Source organism: Gouania willdenowi, chromosome 7 (genome assembly GCF_900634775.1).
Source record: "Gouania willdenowi chromosome 7, fGouWil2.1, whole genome shotgun sequence".
In the NCBI taxonomy this organism is placed as follows: domain Eukaryota; kingdom Metazoa; phylum Chordata; class Actinopteri; order Blenniiformes; family Gobiesocidae; genus Gouania; species Gouania willdenowi.
In genome coordinates this window covers 27552243-27575228 of record NC_041050.1, presented here as the reverse complement: position 1 = coordinate 27575228, position 22986 = coordinate 27552243, and the positions used below count along the sequence as shown (strand labels likewise).

The following is a 22986-nucleotide window of genomic DNA, read 5'->3' as shown; positions in this document are numbered from 1 at the left end:
TTTCTGTCTGTTTTTGGCCACTGTAATTTGGAATTTACCCATTTTCTGTGGTTTTTTTTTTTAAGTCAAATTTCAAATGTATTTCTGAATAAAACAAGAATTTACATCTTTAAGATGACTATATACTATGGTGCAAATAATAATAAACTTCCTGGATAACAGTGGATATTATTAAGATAAATAAATGTGATTATCACAGATTCATAAAACAATGGACCATCATTTTGCTGACTTTATGAATCGGCCCCTAAAAGCTCTCCCCTTTATTCCTCCTTATAGATGGCTCCATCTCCACATGACTGTTCTTCAATGTTCTCGTCTGTGTTTAACCACCTTCAATGACAGTGGGGTCCCCGGTCTCTGGAACCTTTATTTTGGAGGTCGTGGGCTGAGAACTTTGAGAACCACTGCTCTATAGAATCAGGATTCATAGGCAAGATGAATTTGAGCATTCCTCCAAGCCAATAGACGGCAGTAGTTAGCACAAAATACTTCAGATACTGTTTGTGTGTCATAAAAAACAATGGCTTACCTGCGTAACATATTGTTTTAACAGTATGTTAGAAAAACACATTATCAATACTCTCAAAAAGAGTCAAAAGCTGTTGGGAGGCGTCGTGTTCAGTCAAGGTTGTCGACCTGATTGGGCAGGAGTATTGGCAGCTCAATCCCAGCATGCTCCACATCCAGCAGGTTCACAGCATCCGTGGCCGTGGCCGGTGGGTGGGTGGGGTCTGAAGCCAGCGGTGAGGGAGAACTGCTAGCCACGTTGGGCTCTCCTGAGTTGCGTAGAGAGAGGGAGAGAGCCGGTGAAGGTCGTCTGGGGGAGCGAGAGGAGCAGCAGGGCAAAAGCTTCCCCAGAGCTCGCTTAAAGTCCCTCATGAACAGAGGGTAGATGATGGGATTCATTGTGCTGTTGCAGTAGCCCAGCCAGGTGATGGCATCAAACAGAGCCAGAGGGACACACTCACACACGGCCTGGACAAAGACAGGACACAACAGTAGATTTCATAAAGAGTTCTTTAGGCAGCAACTGTGGACTTAAAGTTGCTGTAGGTGAAAATTGATCAGATAAATACATATGGGCAGATTCACTATGATCTGAAATAAAGGGTGGTAAATCAGGTGCCACCCTAAATACTTTGGTGGCGCAGTTTCTTTACCTGCTGTGGGGAATTCAATAACATTGCAGCGCAAATTGGTGCATGTATAGACGTGGTTGAGACCGCCTTATTTAAAGTAGAACTAAGTAACTTTTTCACCTTAATAAATCCTTCTCATAGTCCCTGTTAGGGTGATACAAGTGTTTATGGGTGATTGGGGGGTCTTTCATCCCCCACTGCTGTCTCTGACCCGGTGGCAAGACGTACTGCTTTACGGCAGCCCAATACAAACTAATGCTAGATTATGACCTGCACACGGTTGTCTACAAATTCACTTTTCTCAAACTGCTATAGTGGCGGAGCCAGCAAAAAAAAGGCAGAGACGACCTTTGTCCGAGGAACGGAGCAATACAGTGACAGCTCAGCAGCAGCACACAGCAATCACACACACTGTCGTTGCAGCGCCAATAGTGTGTGTGGTTGCGCAACAGACACGCAAACACACTCGCAACCCAGCGCTCCATCAGGCAGCACACACACAAATATCTATTTATCTATCCATCCATCCATGCATTTTCAGAGTTGCTTTGTCAGCACAAACAAACACATCACACACATTTCCACACTCCATTCCGTATTACTCACACATCATTCATTTATTTTACTTGTCTCTATCTTACATGCCTCATACTGTTCACATGGTCACATAGGACTGTGTGTGTGAAAGCACCCTTAGTGATCAGTTGCTATCGTCTTGGGAGAACAAAGGTGCGCATGTAGCTGTGGGGTGGGGCAGGCGGCGGGGGGTGCAGAGTTTTAAGACAGTGACCAAAAGGGACCTTTAGGGGAGCGCTAAGCTCAAGTTACTTAGTTGTGCTTTAAATGAACATTTTGCTCCTTCGATGTGGCGAGGTGAGGCACAGAAGCGCAAAATGACATTTGAAGAATTTAAATTGGAGGCAGAAGGACTTCTCTGTCTGTTGCACAAACATTCAATAATACAGAAAACTAAATAAACAAAAGCGCTGTTTAATAAACTTCAAAACCTAATGTTATTTTTTTCCCCTAACTTATATGTGGCTGCTCTCTCAGGACTATAACTTTGCTCTGATCAGTTCATGGAAAACAGGAGCAGCTTTGGACAGAAACCGTCCTATATATATATATATATATATATATATATATATATATCTTTCGCAAAAAATATTGCGATATATCGCCGTATCGAGATATCGTCACACTCCTAACATACAGGTACAATAAAATAAAAAAAAACAATTTCATCGAGGAGAGCACAAAAGAATTGGAAAACCGGTTTATTTTCTGTGCCGGGGTGTTAAAACGACGCCCTGAAGGCAACAAGACAAACTCTGAAAACAGATGAATCGCATTGCATCCACTGCATTAATTTGCATTTTTTTTGCTCTCCTTGTGTGATCTGCCTACTTTACATATTCATCAGAGGGAAACGCACCACATGGATTATTTTGTGGGGGTATTGTGACTCGCAGTACACTGTCCTGATTCCCTGGGGTTTGTACCCCTTATTAGCACATGGAGTGACGTTTGCACGTTTTAATACCCAAATACCTTAAGTGATACCACCCCTTAGTGTAAGCCTTGTTGATCAATACATTGAAAATCATTTGCTTGATAAGAAGAGGTAAAAGGCTGAAATTAGTTTTCATCTCCACTGTAATCACTTTCTTATTGACACGGTTAGAAAAGTTTTGTGCATGGCATTGTGGGATATGGAAACCCATAGATGGAGGCATAGAAGTGTTTTTACGTTATTCTTTTTGGTTAGACTTCTGATTAAAATTTCATTCAGTTTTAGTTCTTTTTAAGTCATTCACTAAGTTTGGATACAGTCCTGTGGATTCTCATGAGAACATCAAGCTCAGCTTGTTTTAAAGTTACATTACCTGTTTTTTTTTTTTTTCTTTTTAAATTCTATTTTATGTGGTTAAAGCTTCATGAGGTCTGATCATTTCTGGGAATTCTGTTCATTTCCTTTTTGTATTAAACTGCACTGTAAAATTAATATTTATGCCTTTTTAACTCAGTGTCCTCTGAGTCTTTCCAATAATTTGTCAGTGTGTGTATGTTTGTGCAGAAGATGCATTGCATAAATATGTATGCATACAGTAAATAATAATAATAATAATAATAATGGCTTGGATTTGTGTAGCACTTTTTTCAAGGAGACTCAAAGCATGTACAGACATGATTATTAATTAACCACAGTCACTCGCATCAGTCATACCAGTGGTGGTAAGCTATATTTGTGTGTGAGTGTGTAATGCACTAAAAAAATAATAGCCACGTTATTTACCAGAGCTTGAGTAATGAATATTAGGAAATGCAGTAAAAACTTCAAACAGTCATCAGGGGAACGCATTACGTCTAAGTTCACATTTGTAATTACTTTCTCGATGACTTGTTCTCATTAGTGAAGCACAGGCTGTGTGGTGCGTATGTCTTTCATCCTTTCATTTCTTCGGAAAACACTGGCGTTAAACATCAACTGAAGATTTAGAGATGCGTCGGAGAGGAGACAGCTGTTAGAGGAGACCTTCCAATACTTCCAAGATGAGACAGGGAGGGATTCAAAATGGGACACAAAAAGGTGTGTGTGTGTGTGTACAAGCCTTTCACACAAGACCACATTGAGTGTGAAAACCAAGGAGAGTGCAGGGGAGAGGCGAGAGGCCACAGATGGGAAATGGTGCATTGGAGGTTCTTTATTGGCTTTGGGATGAGTCAGCCACACAAAGATGAAATGCCTATCTCTTCCTCGTCACAAGGCTGTGGTGAGTCTGGTGACGTGAATACTGGCCTGGACTGAAATAGACTAGTATCTATGAGTTGTTTTTTTCTCTATTTTCCAACACTTTCAATATATTTCACACTCTTTCTTTGCGCCCACATCCAAGAACGGTGACCAATCTCTGAAACGTTAAGAATTTTATAAGAGGAAAGAAACCAACTTTATAAAATATGGAGTCAGTAGACCTTCACACAACAAAACATCGATGCTAAATACTTGATAGGCTTGCATTTCTTGTGTATTTGGTAGTGTTTTGTAGTGCGTGGTGTATTCACTGACCTGGGCCATGTTGGTGATGAAAAAAGGCAGCCAAGCGCTGAAGAAGAGTCCCAGGAGGACGCCCAGAGTCAGACTGGCCTTCAGCGCCCTGCGGCCCTGCCTGTGAGCCAGGCGCCGCTCGCTGTTCATCAACGGCTTGGAACAGCAGCAGAACAATAGAGAGCCATTAAATTAGACACAATGTATTGAATGAGATCTTTTAAAGCAGGGGTCAGTCACCAACCTTTCTGAAACCGTGAGCTACTTCAAAGTTAGTGAATAATCCAAAGGGCTACCAGTTTGATAAACGCAGAGATACTGCTACAATTTCCCAGTTTCACTTTAATCAGAGGGGAAGATAATGACAGAAGACTTTGCATCTGCTTAAAAAGGTAGGAAATGCTTAAGTTTCAACATGCAATACTTTATTTCTCTTACTGTATGCCATTGTTTCATTTTCAAATGACCACTTCTGACACATTTCATAGGGAATCATCGTGTTCCTATTTTACTAGCCACTAACTACTCATTTACCAACTGAAACATGTTCTTACAATTATGTAAGTTTTTATAAAACTCCACTTTTGTTTTTTAATTACATTTTTCTGGGAAAAAAACATCACAATCTAAACACCAAATATGCACCACATTTAATGAAATCCTATCTGCCATACTTGGACACGTTTGTCTCGTTTCAGTAAAAATGAACATTTAAAGATGATTAATTTTAAACAAAAAGTATCTAACTCTAGTAAGGCTCTGTCATCTGAATGCATATTTGCAGGGCCGGCCCTAGCCTTTTTGGTGTCCTAGGCGAAATTATTTTACCCCCCCCAACTTATTTTTTAAATTTAAAATAATGCACTATAATACAATATAACACCTACAGGTATAGTGGAAATGTATTGAGGGAACAATAACAAAAATAGTGGAAAATCCAAAAGCAATGCAAAACAGTGCAATCAAAAGTTACAATAAGATATAAAAGTTTCAGTACAAGGAAATTTCTACTTTCCTGTTTTACTAGTCAATAATACAAATCTTAAAACCAAAGAACACAATGTGCAAACAACACAATAGAATTTTATAGAATAGAACAAGAATTAAAATGAAATAAATATAAATATGAGCAGAAGATAAGCAGATACATAATTTTATTATTAATATTAAATTAAGAGAAAACATGTACAGTGACTTTAAAGGGTGTGTTTCATGTTTATTATACCTTTTTAAATTAATGTTTTTTTTTTTTTATTTATTTAAATTGGGGGTGTAATTTGGCGGCCGCCTGTGTTGCCTGTCGGGAAGGCCGGCCCTGCATATTTGTTAGATTTAATTCTGGAAAGTAAATCAGATGGAACTCATTGGTGACTAGAGCTCTCACCTCACATGGTCCATGCGGGCTACCAGGGGCCGGCGGGCACCGTGTTGGTGACCCCTGTTTTAAAGACGTACGGTCTTGGCTGCCCCTGAATTCATAGGTTGTTTTGCATAGATTTGGGGTAAGTATAAATGTACTAAATCAAAACACAAGCTTTCCTTTCATTTAAGAGGCGGTGGAAGCGATGTTGGTCATGCTTGTAGTTTAGTGGTTCCCATTTCAAGGGCCCGTGTTACGCTAAATTACCTTTTCTGTGCTTTAAACATCATAAAAGTGCTATATGGGCTTCATACACATGCCCAAAGTGTTTTTTCATTGATTCCCTCAATCGTTAGTTAGAGGGTGATTTGCTCCTTTCTTACTGCAGGGTGAGCACAAACACTTCGCTACAATTTGATGACGCGTTCTCACTTTGATGACGAATTTGACGCGGCACTGAGCTGGAGAAACCGCGCCTCCAGGAAGCTCTCTGCTGTGATTGACATGTAAACAGACACGCCCACAAAGGTGAGCATTTCAGCATCCTTCGTGCAGCGCTATGTATGTATTTTCTACAGTCTGCGTATGTACTGGCGAACGCCCCCTATAGACACGCCCACTCATGAATATGCATAAGTAAGAAGCAAATCAGCCTGTTTGTGTAGAGTTGCTCAGAAAGTGACTTTTCAGAGGCTGCAACTCTGGAAAACAGGTGAGTTTGGGAAAATAAACCTCAAATACTATATTTTTGGGGTTCTTAGAACAAATGGAGATAGCATGATATGGGACCTTTCAGATTGTTTCCCACAAGGCAGACTGGTCTTCACACATTCGGTGAAGTCGAGAGAACCCCAAATGAATTGCAACACTAAACACCCACAGCTAACCACAAATGACAGCTGCACAGCTGTTCCCATGAGCCCTTATATTACACATTAAACCCTATTGTTTGCATTATCATTTAGAACAGTGGTTCCCAAACTGTGGGGCCCTTGACACCATGATGGGTGGGATTTTTTTGTTGTTGCACTCAAAGGACTTTATTATTACTGTTCTAAAATATGTGATTGCAAATGTTACTTTCATGAGTTTTGAAGAACAATAATCTTTTTTTTCCCCTTTTTCAATAAACATCTTTTTTTTAGAGGTCGACCGATATGGGATTTTCAAAAGACCAATGCAGATATGGATTTTTTTTTTTATTGAGGCCGAAGCCAATTTTGGATGCCGATATTCTTTTTTTTTTTTGATTATGAAAGACAGTTGAAACACTCATATGATATAAATGTATATACTACAAATTAAATTAAATACACCAATAGAACTCTTACAATTTATTGAACTTTAAATGAACCCGTACACAACCAAGTAAAACAAAAATCCTTATCCTATTAAGGATATTTGATCAGCCACTATTATATTATGACCATATCCTATTATATCTGCTTTATATTTGTAAGCCTATTGGCTTCTGTACCTCTCCTATGCTATTATCATTATTCTTTCTTTAATTTTGTATATTATACAGCCAAATGGATGTTTTTTTTACCTTCTTTCTTTTTTCCTTTAATGGCTACTCAAAAATGCTAAATACATTTTATTTAAAAAATGGCCGATATATCAGCCGGCCGATACCTCTAATTTTTTTTTAACCCATTTTGTTGAAATCCTGTTGCGACTGGGGTGCACCAAGACGGTTTTTAATCCTTCAAAGGGGGATGCTATAGAAAAAGTTTGAGAACTACTGATTTAGAATGTTTCTCCTATTGAATTCCTTTTTGTCACTTCCTGTTAAAGACGTCGGTGCTGAGAAATGTTCACATGTTCTCCTTTTATATTCAGCATTTGTTTCAAAGGATCAGGGACATGATATCAACAGAAGAGTGGCTGTTACGTTTCTATACATGCTTTAAGTCATAACCTTTGCAGCAATTTCCCCCTGGGATTAATAAAGGAATTCTGATTCTGATTCATTGAATTTAAATGAATTCCTATTTCTATAAAGCTGAAATGTATCAAAAAATTGTTTAGTTTAAGATCCTTTCAATTTGTTCAGTGACTTTAATCAGTGTGACATACTGACATTTACTAATTACTCATAGGTTTGCATTTTATTCACAAAGTTAGATATCTCTGGGGAAAGTGCCTCTGATGGTGTTGGCTATTCATGCATGCATTTTATTCAGTTGATGGAAAACATTTTCAATACATTGCATTATCTCTGACTGAATTGAGGTCCTATTTAGCTGTGATTGACAGTAGCTTACCTAAGGAAGGAGGATAATACTCTATTTACCTTATATAATATTATATGCCACAGTTATTTCAGAGGAAAACATGTACAGTAATGGTACCTTTTGTTTCCAGGTTCAACCTGCTGTCAAAGCCTAACAAATACATTCATCTGTGCTGCAAGGTCGACAGCGTGGAGGAGAGGTTTTTTTTTTTAATAAACACTCAATCAATGGTAACGCTGCAAACCTCCAAGAGGAATTTTGTTTATTTCAAACCATTTCTTTGGTTTCATTCAATTCAAGAAAACACATTCTTTTTATTGATGATTATGCAAACTGGGACAAAAGATTCAAATCTGGGACATCATTTAAAAACTGTTTTTCTCCTGCAGTTTTCTCTTTCTATGAGTTATGGATTATTGTCATTAATTACTCTGAATGGCTTCATTTGGACAAAGAGCTGCTTTTTGACACATTTCTTTTAAAATCAAGACCCAGACCCACTAATACACTACAATAGTATTCACATTCTTAATTAAAGAGATACTCTAGTTTTACTGTATGATATTATAAAAAGAGCTATTTGACAAAAAACATAAGGTTTATTCTAAAATTAGGATTTTTTTTTAAATTTAAAAGCAATTATTTGACACAAAAAAGTGACAGCGAAAATACACAAAATGACTCCAAAAAATACAGAAAAAAAAAATGTTAAAAATACAAAAAAGTACTCGAAACAACACAAAATTACAGAGTGACTCTTGACACACAGCACAGCAAAAAAATACACAGAATGACAGAAAAATATACAGAATGACAAGAAAAATACACAAAATGACTCAAAAAACACACTAAAGGAGAGCAAAATATACAAATAACAACAAAAAGACAACAAACACACAAAAACATACAAAACGGCACAAAAGTCATATGTGTAAATGTTGACATGAATGTCCATAATGTGGTCCTCAGATCAAAGAATCACAGTTTTGCGTCCCTTCCTGTGATCAAAGTTGTCCATCTAGACTCTAATGTTTGACCCTCAGATGAATACTGACCTGCATTTCCCTGTGTTTTTTCTTACCGGCATGTTTTGTGCGACGGGCGGCCCCTGGTGACTGCAGTCGTCTGCATCCTGCTGCCCTTGCCTCAAAGCAACCCCTGGTGTTGGAGGTCGGGACGGCTCTCCCTGAGACGGGTGTGGGTGTGGAGGGTGACTCAGTGCTGCCACCCTCCTTGCTTGTCTCCGAGCTGCTAAGAGGATCCTACAGTAAGTGAAGCATATGGCGCTGGAAGGTAAGAAAAAGGTGAGCACAGACGCCACCAGAGCAAAAGGCAAGGTGACCTGAAGGCGACACTGGAAGGAAAGGCCTCCTGATGGCGACAGCTGGAAGTAGGACTCAGGGTACAGCTTGTCCGTGTACGAGCTTACATTACCAACCTCAGGAAATAATGACTGGCTGTGGCCCAAGCTGTGCCACTTCATTTCAATTGGCAAAAAGGAGGCCAGTGCCGCCAATCCCCAAGCAGCCCCCACCAGGAGCAAAGCTCGAGGAGGGGTCATCCTCTGCTTGTAGCGCAGCGGTGAGATGATGAAGATGTAACGGTCCAGGCTGATCACGCACAGGTTGAGGATGGAGGCGCTGCAGCACATGACGTCAAAACAGAGCCAAATGGGACAAAAGGCAGGCCAGAGTACCCAAGCCCCGCACAGGACATTCAACATGGCGGGCGGCATCACCACCAGGGCCACCATGAGGTCAGACAGGAACAAAGACACCAGGAAACAGTTGGAGGTGCAGCGCAGGGAGCGATGGGCGAACACTAAGGCGATGAGCAGGACGTTCCCACAGATGGTCATGAGGATGATGACGGTCAACATAAAAGCCAACAGCCATGGGCCACTTCCTGTGATGTTCCAAGTGCTGGCAGAGTTTGGGCTGATGTTGTAGCTTCCAAAGCTTGCAGAAAATGAAGGGTCTGCCATTGTAGCGCCAATCAACCAGAAATCTTCAGGAGGTTCCTCTTCATTTACAGCCCCACAGATCTGTTCATTGAAGGGGAAGCATTGAAAAAACCAGCCACTGGTGTCGTCCCCTGTGAAGCCATCCAACCTGTTCCAGACTCATCCTCATTATGACATAACTCCATCTCCCTTTGGCAGGAATACATCCAGGAACCGGCACACTTTTACTCATCTCTCCATCCTGGCTGCTGCGTCCCTGCCTCCAGCGTGAATGAGCCATTCGTTTGCTGAAAGCGGCTTTGGAGGCAGCGAGTCACAATGACAGACGCTGGAGGAGGGCACAGAAAGAGATGAGCCTTGACTAGGCATACAAGAGCAGTGCTGTTAAGAGCACCCACTGAAGATGAACACGACCAACTGGCAGAAACACACACCTCATCTCAGTGAAGTGGGTTGGCTCATCTCTCAGTCTCTTGGATGAGCACGAGCTCTGCTGCCTCATATAAAGTCCTTTTTATTTTGGGAAACAGCAAAAAAAAAAAAAAAAAAAAAAGCCAGAAAAGCAATACCAAACTGTGCAACTGTCATTTGTAAGCAAAACCCTATGTTGTCAAGTGCTCTAAAGATGCAGCGGTCCTTGTGGTGCTGCCTTTTCACGTCCTTGGTCCTCGTGCTAATCCCTGTGTCGGACACTCAAGCGTGTCTCACAGCCTGAGCGCACAGATACTGAGAGGGAACGTGTCAAAGCACGGAGCTGTTAATGCATAACCATGCACAAACACAGCCAAGATATGCTAATTGTGTATCATAGGAACCAGTGTGGGTGGTCTTTCTTCTGGTCACAGTGCTCTCACCTTCTTAATCTAATTTTTGGCAAAACAATATTGGAATTTTATTAGTCTGGGAGCTGAAAGCCACTTGTGTTTACACTGTGTATATGAAACTATGTGAGGACAATCCAAATAGTGTGAAACAAAACTGATGTATTTTTTTAGAAAATACAAAAATCATACAAATCTACACTATTACAGCTAAGTTGAATAACTCCAGTTTAAGCATTTGAAGAATTAAGTAGTAAACATTAAGCAGCTCACTCAAAGGTTGTCATTTCCAAAGCCCCCACACTGCTGACGCATCTCCATCATCACTACTACGCCCATTTTATCAAACACATCAGATCAGCTGCTGCCAACCCTCAGGCCCTCAGCCCACCACCTTATGGAAGCATGATTCCATAATGTCATGACTTCTTACCTTTTTTTTAACAAATCAATTTAATTGAATTCAAAAAATTTATTTATCCCTAAGGAACGATCAAGAAGGCATAAGAGCAGCCTCAAAAAAGAAAACAATAAAACATACACAATAATAATAATTGATCATTATTATTAATAATAATAATAATAATAATAATACACATTAAATGCTGTACAGATCCTGCTACACATATTCGTTTTATTATAACCTTCCCTTTTAGTTCAAGTTAAAATGGATATATCTGTCTGTCTGTCTGTCCTAATTCTAATCGTAAATTAGATTCTTCTGTTCATGAATGGAGTTTTTAAAATACACATTGATCTACCATATAGTGCAGGGGTGCACAAAATTTATTTGGTCTGGTGCACATGGCTTTACAGGAGGAACAAAATGCAGGGATGCGTGGATAATGTGACGTTTTTACTTTAATTTCAACAACTACCGTAAATATCTGTTCTTTAAAGCCTCAAGGAAGAAATATGAGGCTTTCAAATGAAATGACTGAATTCGAAATGTACAAATATCTGCTTTTAAACCACAGGAATTACTATTTTAAAGTAAAGCACTTAAAGTTCCATCATTTATTATTTTTTTCTAAAAACAAATTGGTTAAACAACATACACTAAAGAAATGTTACATAAATGTTATATATATCAAGTATTTATTATCTATAGGGTTTTATTTGTTTGTTTAACATAAATACAGGTCTGTAAAATAACTGTCCATTACATTTTAATTTGAGCAAACTTTGCTGCGTTTTCTTTCACTCCTTTCCCTCACCTCCACCGCACATTCCTTGAACAATCCGAACCTTCCTATTCTGTTTTTGTAGCCCCGCCCCTCTCCACTCTGAGATGCAACCACAAATAGTTGCACACGTATGGGGCACCGATTGTAAAGTTGCACATGCTCAAATAAACACCAAGTTTTTGGAAACATTTAGCAACAAACCACATTTAAAAAACAAATGTGATTTTTTTTTTAACTTTTGACCAGATTTACAACAAATATTTGAGAAATTTGTGATATTTTTTTTTCTCTCGCAAAAATATCACGTCAATCTTAAATCTAAATTTTAAATGTAAATATTAAATATTACATTTAAATCTAAAAATGTCACGGGTTAAACTAAATATTTGAATGTATGAGTTTTTATTTTGGTACTCCTGGTGAATTTGCATATTAGCTAAATATTTAGATTTAACATTTAGCTTTACGATTTAGATTTAATATTTAAGACTTACATTTAACATTTAGATTCAGCATTCAGCATTTATATTTACAATTTTATATTTAACATTTAGATTTAACAAAAAAAATTACAAATATCGCTGTAAAACTTATCAAAAGTGATGTAAGAAAAAGTCACACGTTTTTTAAACGTGGTTTGTTGCCAACTGTTACAAAAAGTTGCTGTTTATTTTAGCATGTGCAACATTACAATCGGCGCCCCATACACACGTGTACATAAAAAACCTAAAACAAATCAACTTCTTAACCAGCAGCTGACTATCAATAAATCTTAGGTGTGCAAAATGTGACGCTCAATATCTGATCTGGTGTGCATTGGTTATATTGGTTTCATATAAGCACCTCTTATGTGCACACCTGATCATAGGACTTTTGAATGCTTGTGTGGGTTATTGAGTATCAAAAATGAAGCAGGATAGAAAAAAGAAGTCAGATACCACAGCACACTCATGGGTCAGGATTCTTGAAGTGGAGACTCTTCATCCTTTACACCGATGACAGCAGGTCATTATTTTAATTGTGTAAAGTGTTACTGTCCTTTATTGTTCTGCTGATGTATAATCCAAATTTCCCCATTGCGCGACAAATAAAGGTCTGACTTACATATAAAATTTATATTGAGTTGTATGAAAACTCTTTTCTTTTCTATTATGTTATCGAAAAGTACAAAATGATGTATGTTTAGATTAAGTGCAGGACTTAATTTTCAGAATTTTGAAGACTCCTTTCACAGAGGAATAGTTCCAAACTAGAGCTGGGAATGGCTGATAATTTTAATACTTTTATTTAGCTTGGTTTGCATTCACAAAGACTTTTGGAAAACCTTGTTTGCTAGTTTTTGATGCTCTACAGCAGGGGTCAGCAATCTGTCTGAAACTGTACTTACTGAATACTACATTTTCACGGTTTCACTTTAATTAGAGTATAAGATAATAATAATAATAATAATAATAATAATAATAATAATAATAATAATAATAATAATAAGGAAGGCTAACAGTGACTTAAAAAGGTAGGAAATAATTCCAGCAATTTCATTTTGACTTTTTTTTTTAATAATATGGCAAGGTTTCATTTATTCTGACAACTGTTTTTTTACATCAAAGTGATCAGCAGATGCCTCTGAATAGGACTGACAGTTGACAGTCGAAACATATCAGGAGATCAAAGTAAATTTCCTGTAAAAACAGTTGTCTGAATAAATGAAACTAACATATCAAAGGTAGGAATAGAAATGTTGAGGTTTCAACATGAAACAATTTGTTTCTCCTAATGTATGCAAATGTTTCATTTTCATTACATTTTATAAAAAATACACCTTGTGCTTTTAAAAATACGTCTTATATATATGATATATTATATATAACATACCACTGACCATACACCATATCTGCAACACTTAAAAACATCTGTCGCAATGTTTCAGTGAAAACAAGAAGACAGTCATCAACATCCCTCGCCAGATTGGTTCTCATTATAACTCACAACCTTTTCTTAAATGTCTTAAATCTAACTTAGATGTATACATAATAAAATATTATCACATCAGAATATAAAATTACTATCTTAAATGGTTTCTAAGAAAAGCTGTCCCCTTTGAAGATACCTGGAACAGAGTAAAAAAAAAAAAAAAAACAGAACAAGGGCAATAACTTCGAAGAAAATATTTGCGCACTTCTCATTTTTGAACTCCATCAAGGTATTGATACCCTGAAGCCACACACCAAATGTGGTTATCCAATCTTAAACCGTTTCTGAGAAAAGCTGTCCCCTTTGAAGATACCTTGAACTGAGTAAAAAAAAAAACGGAACAAGGGCAATAACTCCAGAAAAAGTATTTGCGGGCTTCTCATTTTTTAACTCCATCAAGGTATTGATACCCTGAAGCCACACACCGAATTTGGTTATTTGGAGAAAAGCTCAGACGTACGGACGAACAAACGGAGCTAAACTTTATCAGCAGTATTTGACTTTTCTAAGTACTAACTACATCTCTCATATGTATTTAATGTATCTTTGTGAGTTTGAATCCTGGAAAGTAAATTGGATTTTAGATGGAGCTCATTATTGACTAGTGTGTTGTTTTGTGTTTTTGGACTCAATTTGTAGTTTATTTCTCCTTTTTATGTGTTTTTGTTGTAATTTTCTTTCTTTTTTCTGTTGATTTTGTTCATTTCAGTAGTCGTTTTGTGTATTTCTCTCTAACATTGTCATTTTGGGACTTTTATTCTGTAATTTTGTGATTTTTGTGTATTTGTTTGTTTTGTTTTGTATGTTTCGGGGGTAAATTTTTGCCGTCGTATTGTTTTTTGTCATTTTGCGTGTTTGTGTTAGAATAGGCCAAGGGCTGCAAGTTGCCTGTTTGTTTTGTGTTGTGCATGTTTTTTTTTAAACTTTTGTAGCTCAGTCAGCTCTCCGTCAGAGCCGTTCATTTGATTGGAAACGTTTGGAAACCGCTGGAACCAATCAAAGTAGAATTTTCTTCTGTGATGAGCTCTAAACGTTGAGTGTTAGAGCCAAACTTAGCATAATTTCCAGGGAAACAAAGCCGTGTGAACATGCACTCTGACGCATAAATAAATGCCCTTCAAAATAAAAGCTTTTTTTAAGCACACTTAAAACCGGTCAACGACCCACACGTTGAGAACATCTGCTGTATATAACCGACTCATTTTGACTTCTATCCCACGAGTATATATGAGAGAATATTCAATAAACCATTTCGTGGATGTTACGCACGTTTTATTTTTTTAAATAAAAACAGACTGTCCTAATCAGGTACATATCATACAGAGTTAGACAAGGGAGAGATCAAACAGTGCAAATGGTGACTCTCCCACAAACAGAATCAATCCAAACAAATCCATTTCCAGTCCCTCAGTGGCATCCAGCTATTGATCCTATGGAGGAAAAAAAAACAACAACCCGTTAGAGGAATCTCAATCTACAGATTTCTATTAAGGATACACATAAATCTAAATGAAAAAACCTTATGGTGAGGGGTTGCTGCATCACTGCCCACATGTGGAATTAATTACGTGCTGCAATTTTTTGCAAGCTCAGCAAAAACAAGTCTGCTGATGTGATAATTTACACAAACTCACAGTACAAGCAATTTATATTTATATATAAGTCTCACAAAATGTGTGTTACTGATAGAATCTGTCAGCGTTTGAAAATCCTTCACATTGATTGATGACTATGAAAAATGTATCTATTATTCACGTACATAATCTCAATAAAAGGTGGTAAACCTGGGGGGAGCCACACCTACAGGAACAGCAATCAAAAAGAATGAGGCCGTGTATGGGAAAATTACATTCACGTTATTAAACAATGAACATGATCCTGGACAGGGAGGTACAGTATATTGTTTTGTCAAGAAAAACTGGATAATATCTTAATAAATAATTCAACAAACTATTTTTTTCTTTAGTTCAAGATGTTCGGTTTTGTTGTTGTTTGTATTGCAGTAACTTCAGAATAAAACCAACAAAATGTTTACCATAGCTAACATTTATAGCATTTGTTGTTGGTGTTCAAAACTTATTAAAAAGGAAAGAAAATGTTTCCAAAATGATACAGTTTTTATTATTTGTCAGTGCCTGATCCTTTCACGGGCCTTTAAACGCATGCACATAAATGACGTCACTTTCTTCACTCGCAATCTTTACGACAGAGCTCCTGGGACGTGATATTTGATCATGCAACGTTTGTTAAATATTTTAATTGTACACATGTAAATATGTGACTATTTTGTGGTGTTTTTAATTGTTAAATAAAAAAATAATAATAAAAAAACTGCAAGACAGCATATACAAAAACGGATCAAAACAATACACAATACTGACAATCAAGAACCAAAGTAAAAAAAATAAAAAACAAAATAAATCGGAATTCACTCAAAACATAAATTTCTTTTCTTGTTTTTTTATTATTATGTTTTGAAAAGCATCTAGAATATACAGCTGCTGACATAACAAAATGTAGGGTAACACTGTAGTTTAGGGAACACCTATTAGCTATTAATTAATTGCTTGTATTAGTGTATATATATATATTAGTAACATATTGGCTCTTAATTCATCATTAAGTACACATTAATTCCTTATTAAGTACATATTAATGCATTATTATACACTTAATGGCAGTCTCGCAGTCCAAACAGGGTTAGGATTAGGGTTCACGTTAACCCTAATCCTAATCCTAGCATGTTGAGATCGTAATTCATATACAACAACTTCCTTACTTACTGCTAATAAATAATAATTCTGAGTTAGTTCATTGTTTACTGGTTGTGTATTAAGGCCATGCAGAATAAGGCATTAAAAATGACTAAATAAGAGTCAATATGTTACTAATTTGCATGCAACTATTTTTTTACTACTGTAACGTGTGTGTATCTGATCCTTATTTTTAAGAGTCTTTTACTTAATTATACACTTATTTAACGTTTCATTCTTTTATTTGTGATTTTTTTTCTCAAGTGGCTGTAAAAAAAGCAATTTCCCCCAGGGATTAATAAAGGAATTCTGATTCTGATTAATTAATGGTTAATAGGTGTTCCCTAAACTAAAGTGTTACCAAATATATATTACATATGTACATCAAATATACAATAAAAATGCAGACTGTTTAGGTAACATCCTATACAAAAAACATACATTTCTAATTCTTCTTAAATAGCAGGGTTTCAACCTTTTAAATAAATAGTAAATAAACTGCCATAAAATGGGCCGAATGAATGTTGACGTGAAAGGATTGGGCACTGACAGGGTGATTGCCTAAATAATTTGTAAATACAAAAATAAAATTCTATTCAATGTCCTCATATTTTTTTATATAGGTCTTAAACATGCGTTTCAAATGTTTCTAAGAAGGGAAACAATTCCTTACACATCTTTAACAGAATCTTAAGCAAATCTTGGTGCAGAAACCCAAACCCACCTTTTGGCTCCGGTGCAGCACATAATGCGACCTCAGGTCGTTCTGACAGTTAGCGTACGCCATGCCGAGGCCCGCTCCCGAGCTGAACGCAATGGGCCATGTGTGCCCTGTGAACAAGAACCGTCATTTTATTTTCAGACGCATTGCACGCAGCACTCAAACACATAGCAGGGAGCGTGTGAAATGGTTTTCACGCCGCGAGTCGTCCTTTGGTGTATATCAATTAAATCTGCATGCTCCCTTTTGTCTTTGAGCTTAGGTGTTGTTTGTGCACTGACGCACTTTTTCACACATATAAAAAACACATTGAATTAGGTGTTGTATTAAAATAGTCGGTGTCATTTTTAAGTCAACAGCCAGCCGGTATGTGAAGTGGGCAAACTGGGCCTTCATCTCGGAAATTAACAAGTACAAAGCAGTATCTCAGAGCTGAATCATTTTGTCAAGCACTTACGTTTGAAAAACAGGACGGAAAACACGACACCTAAACCGAGCCCTGCACCTGGAAAACAGGAGGAAAAAACCCACAACACAATAAGAGGTGACAAACTCACATCATCAATGAATTCTTTATTCTAAACTGTTGTTTATCAAACAGAAGTAATGGCGTGGTGTCAAAAACTACAGCCAAAATAACGACATCATCTAGAGCTCGTCGCTCTTAAACCTTTTTGGCTCAAGTACCCCCTTTCTCTTGTTTATTAATAGACCATGTACCCCCTTTATGTTCGACTACAACGTTTTGCTCAGAATACTGTGGAAAAAACAACTACATAGCCTATTGATGGAATGTAAGAGTGATAAAACACGTTTTTTAAGACTCGTTTTGTAAATTTGTGGAAAAAGAAACAGTATCTAGTGCAGTGTTTCCCAACCTTCTTTGGATCGTGACCCCATTTTGATATCAAGAATTTCTGGCGACCCCAAAAACATTTTTTTTCCTAGAATTAGCGGTAGTTTTTGATCATATTTGAGCACTTTTTTTTTTTTAACTGCATTTTAGTTGAATTAGGTTTATATTTTGCAAAGTGAAATTATAGAATTACAGTTGTTTAAGATTGTGTGTTGTTTTGATAAAGAATAATTTAAAAAAATGTAAAATCTGTTTTAATTTTTTCAGAAACTTCAAGTGACCCCCATACAAACTCCAGGCGACCCCATATGGGGTCCCGACACCATGGTTAAAAAACTGATTTAGTGGCTCCTGAATAGACTTATTTCTATAGTTTTTATCATTTCAGTTCATCTCACATGGGGTGGGACCAAGACTGACTCTTTATTTGTTTAATTCTCTCTCTCTCAAGTACCCCTGCAGTGCCACCACATACCCCTAGGGGCACACGTACCCCCATTTGAGAAACACTGATCTAGAGCAGTGGTTCTCAACTGGTTTCACCCTGCGACCCAATTTTGCCACCATCATTAAATCACGACCCACTTTTTTTTTTTTAACAATTCAACCAACCAAATTTAATATTATTAATCCATAGAATCTTTTTTTTTTAAAACATAAATCTATATATTTGCCTGTGCAACAAGCATTTCACAACAGGCCTGTCAAAAAAAAAGTTTATTTCAAAATAAAAGACAAGTCCAACCCAACCTGAGAGACTGTAAATATTTATTTTTTGACCAGCTGTCTGTGACCCACCCAGTACAGTACAGCTGTCTGCGACCCACTTTTGGGTCCCGACCCACCAGTTGAGAAACACTGATGTAGAGGCTTTGATTTCCATTTAAAAAATTTCCACAATTCTGTTTCAGTTTACCCATTTCTGCATCAGTTTACTGCTCCGTTGCCACTAATCAGATCACCTTAATGGCTTTTAAACATCATAAAATCATGCCTAACATGTGTAATACTGTTAATAAAGTTAACCATTATTTATGCCGATTGTACGCACTGAAGTCACGAGAGATTTTGTCCGTCTGATAAAGTTGCTACATATTAGGCCACCTGTTTTTTTTACGGTGGAAAAAAGATGTGTAACTGTGTGATGTTGTCCCTAAACATGTTAGTGACTGTTGGGTCTGTGTCATAAAGCTTTTTCCATTTCAGAAAGTGAACTCCATCATTTTGCATCATATTACGCCATATTTTGCAAGAGATTTGACATTTCCATCTCTTTACCACTCATTGATGGGTAAAAGGTTGCATGTAAATGCGTGATATTGTGCCAAATCATGCCTGTGAGGGTTCATTTCCTGTCATGTTGCAATTTCTGCTTAATTTAGTGTTAAAAATTGCAATAAAATTTTTTTATTAATATTATTAATAACAAAATTAAATAATTATTATTTCCGGCTATTTTTTTCATGTTTTTTGGACTAATTGTTTTCAGTTTTTTGACAAGTAAGGGTTTATTCCCTGTCATGCTGCAATTTATGCTTAATTTATTTTTTTTGAAATAGTCAAAAATATTGTATTAATAATAATAATTAATAATAAAATGATTTCCATTTCACAGGAAGTTATTTCTGTAATTTCCGCCCTGATAATCTATGTGTAATTGAAAGAAAGAAGCATCAGCACCTTGATATGTTGAACAATATGAATTAAAACAGTGTGAATAAGAATAAGTTTGCTTTTTTTCCCGATAATCTACACATGCACGACAGGTGATTTTATCAACACAGAACATCTATTAAAACACAGTTAATCAAAGGAATAGAATAAGACAGCATTTAAAAATTCAACAATATATAATAACATTTAATCACGTCTATTTATTCACTTTAGAGCCATTAGTAAAAATATGTGTGCATAGAAGTGTACACACTGTATACATTTGCCAAAATAGTCTGTTTTTTAACAGAATGTTTGTCATGTCATGGATTATTATCACATATTTAACCTTGTTTTTGTTTCAATAAGCTTCAAATTGATATTTGGTTTTGAGCAGCACATTTAGGCACTTTAAACTATCATATCTATGTCAATATTTGCACTACTGGAATAAAGCTAATAGTTTCTGAAAGCTAAGACGTTGTACTTTACAGCCAACATGACGGCATCACTGTGTGTTCACCCACACATGCACCAGAAGGGCTTTTAAACGGTGCTTTGTTTGGACAGCATCGGAGACGACGCAGAGGAAAACACACATCAGAGTGAAGAAAAGAGAGCAAATAATGATAATGATCAAAAACCTTAGCAGAAAACAAACTACGCTTTTAAACATTAGAGGGTAAATACTTGCTAACCTACTATTTTGTATATTACTAGTATAACCAAGGTTCCTAACTTATGGGTTGGGGTCAGGGACGGAAATTTGCACTCATCACCTGCCAAATGCGTGTATGAGAGCAGTGACAATAACTACACCTTTTACATTTTATAATTTATTCTTTTAGATACGGAAGGGTATTGCATTCACTTGAAAAAAAACTAAAAAAAAGTTATTTGGGCTATTTTTTTTTCATGTTTTTTGGACTAATTTTTTGTTTTGATTTTTTTCATGTTTTTTGGACACTCTTTTCTTCTGTTTTTTGGACTAATTTTTTGTTTTGATTTTTTTCATGTTTTTTGGACACTCTTTTCTTCTGTTTTTTGGACTAATTTTTTTGTTTTGTTTTTCATGTTAATTTTTTTTTCATGCTTTTTGGACTTTTTTTTTCTTCTGTTTGTTGAAATAATATTTTTCAGTTTCACATGCAAATTTTTTTTTTCAGTTTTTCGGACTAATTTGTTTTTTTTGGCCTATTTTTTTTTTTTTCTTCTGTTTTTTGGACAAATGTTTTAGTTTTGTTTTTCGGGCAATTTTTTCTGTTTTTCGGAATAATTTTTTTGTTTTGTTTTTCGGGCTATTTTTTTCTGTTTTTCGGAATAATTTTTTTGGACAATTTTTTTTCATGCAAATTTTTTTCCCTGTTTTTCAGACAATGTTTTTCTGAGCTTAGAGGGCATTTGAAACAATGTATGCAGTTATTTATTTATTGAGAGCAAACATGCTTGTTTAACATGGTGCTTGTTAAATTTGATTAAAAAAAAATACTTTAAATGTGTTTTTTAAAACACTGGGAGACAGTTCTATCTTTAAGCCATAATATTGATGTGGCATTAGTCTATGGACATAACGCAGGCACGTTTTCTTTTTTTTAACTGAATGCAATATGCTTCCTTAATGTTAAGTATACAGATTAAAAATACTTTATATAATTCATGGTTTTTAAATAGTAATGAATTTCATAGATAATTTGGTTTGAAGACAACAAAAAATGTTAGTTATACAAGTATTAGATATAGATTTCAATCTTTCATTTTGAAAGACGTTATCTTGTACATGAGCCTTAGATAGTTTTAACCAGCAATCATTAATCATTACTAAATAATCAGCTCTGCTAACAGCTACGTGTTTGTTTATGCATGGTACTGTATCTACTGTAAACATTGATGCTTCAATATAAAGTTAAGTGGTTTTTACAGTAGATTTTATGATTTTCCAGCCACTGTGGCAGGTGGACAAAAAAAAAAAAGTTAATTTCCATTCCTGGTTGGGGCCCAAATTTGGGACACAATTGCAGAAAGTTTCAGACAAAAAGAAAAAGAAAAACCTAAAACCCTTTTTCTCTTTGAACAATTTTTCTGACAACAAATAGGTTTTTTTTGTTTGTTTGTTTTTAACTAGTAATGAATGTTAGATTTATATACTTTATTTATAGGTGTGTGTTGTTTTTTTTTTTTGTTAAGTGTATATTTTCATTAATTCACTTTTTTACACAATACACTCAATCTTTAATTTATTGGGGTTTTTTTGTTACCTATTTGTTATAACTTCAGTAAAATTAGTTGTAGAGACTGTTTCACTGTATGTGGTTATTCCTTATTTTCTATAGTGATACTCTGCATTATATATCAGCTAAAAACTGCTCCATATTTTCATTTATTGTTTCCTCAGTATGCCTCCTGTGTGTATATGTGGTTTATTATGTAGATGAGAATCACTGCATTATTTTTGACGTATATTTAAGTCAAACTTGGCCATGTTCAGTTCAAGGTAAATTTGCACTTTAAAATAAAATAATTAAATAAATGTATTTTTAAAAATTTTAAATCTAACAGGCTGAGATAGTAAAATCCTGTTGTTGGTCGTAGGTTTAATTGGTAATAATCGTCCAAAACTACGTAGATATTTAGAAACATCAGTCATTCAGGTGTCCTTAAGCCCCTTGTAGCTAGCTAGCTAGTTAGCCTCTGTCCCTGCCTCAATGACAGATGCAGGCAGCTATGCTAATGCTAAATGCTATTAGCTCAGTCCTCAGTACAAGATGTCAGTGTGTGTGAACAGGGAGTATTTACCCAGTTTAATGGCAGTGTCTGCCAGGCAGCGGTCCCACTTCTTCCCCAGCTCCTTCTCAGACATGCTGAATGTTAATGTTAGCTTCACTCAGGCTAAGTGTCAAATGCCAAACAGTGCTGCGTTCACGGACCATCGGAAATAAATAGAAAATAACTTCTACTGAACAAAGGTGAAGAAAAAGTGCATATTATCAACTGTCAAAATTATGTATAGCTGTAGTTATGACAGTTGGCTACATAAGTTAATCGTTTTGAGAAATGTGCTAGTTTAAACATAATATTTGTAGGAATCGCTAAAGGACAGACAAGTGTTGAACGCCCTAATGTCGTCACCTTGCGGCCGGATAGAAGAATTATGGAACAATGATGTTATTTAATATTAACTAGTTAGTATTTAGGATGTGGTCGGATAGTACACGACTGTGTAGAAAAACAGAAAACAAATATATATTACTCAATATTCACACATTTAGAAAGGAA

General features: G+C 36.3%; 2 protein-coding genes across 2 annotated transcripts; both read right to left on the bottom strand.

Annotated features, from left to right (window-relative positions):
* Nucleotides 1-190: 190 nt before the first annotated feature.
* htr6 (5-hydroxytryptamine (serotonin) receptor 6) lies at nucleotides 191-9772 on the bottom strand. The gene is made up of 3 exons (XM_028452798.1): nucleotides 8870-9772; nucleotides 4213-4347; nucleotides 191-978 (listed from the first exon to the last, which is right to left on the bottom strand). Exons 1-3 carry the CDS (start codon nucleotides 9770-9772, stop codon nucleotides 622-624), a joined length of 1395 nt encoding a protein of 464 aa, XP_028308599.1. The 3' UTR covers nucleotides 191-621.
* Nucleotides 9773-14985: 5213 nt separating this feature from the next.
* micos10 (mitochondrial contact site and cristae organizing system subunit 10) lies at nucleotides 14986-22638 on the bottom strand. The gene is made up of 4 exons (XM_028453417.1): nucleotides 22507-22638; nucleotides 17662-17709; nucleotides 17208-17314; nucleotides 14986-15160 (listed from the first exon to the last, which is right to left on the bottom strand). Exons 1-4 carry the CDS (start codon nucleotides 22568-22570, stop codon nucleotides 15152-15154), a joined length of 228 nt encoding a protein of 75 aa, XP_028309218.1. The 5' UTR covers nucleotides 22571-22638; the 3' UTR covers nucleotides 14986-15151.
* Between the last annotated feature and the right edge of the window lie 348 nt (nucleotides 22639-22986).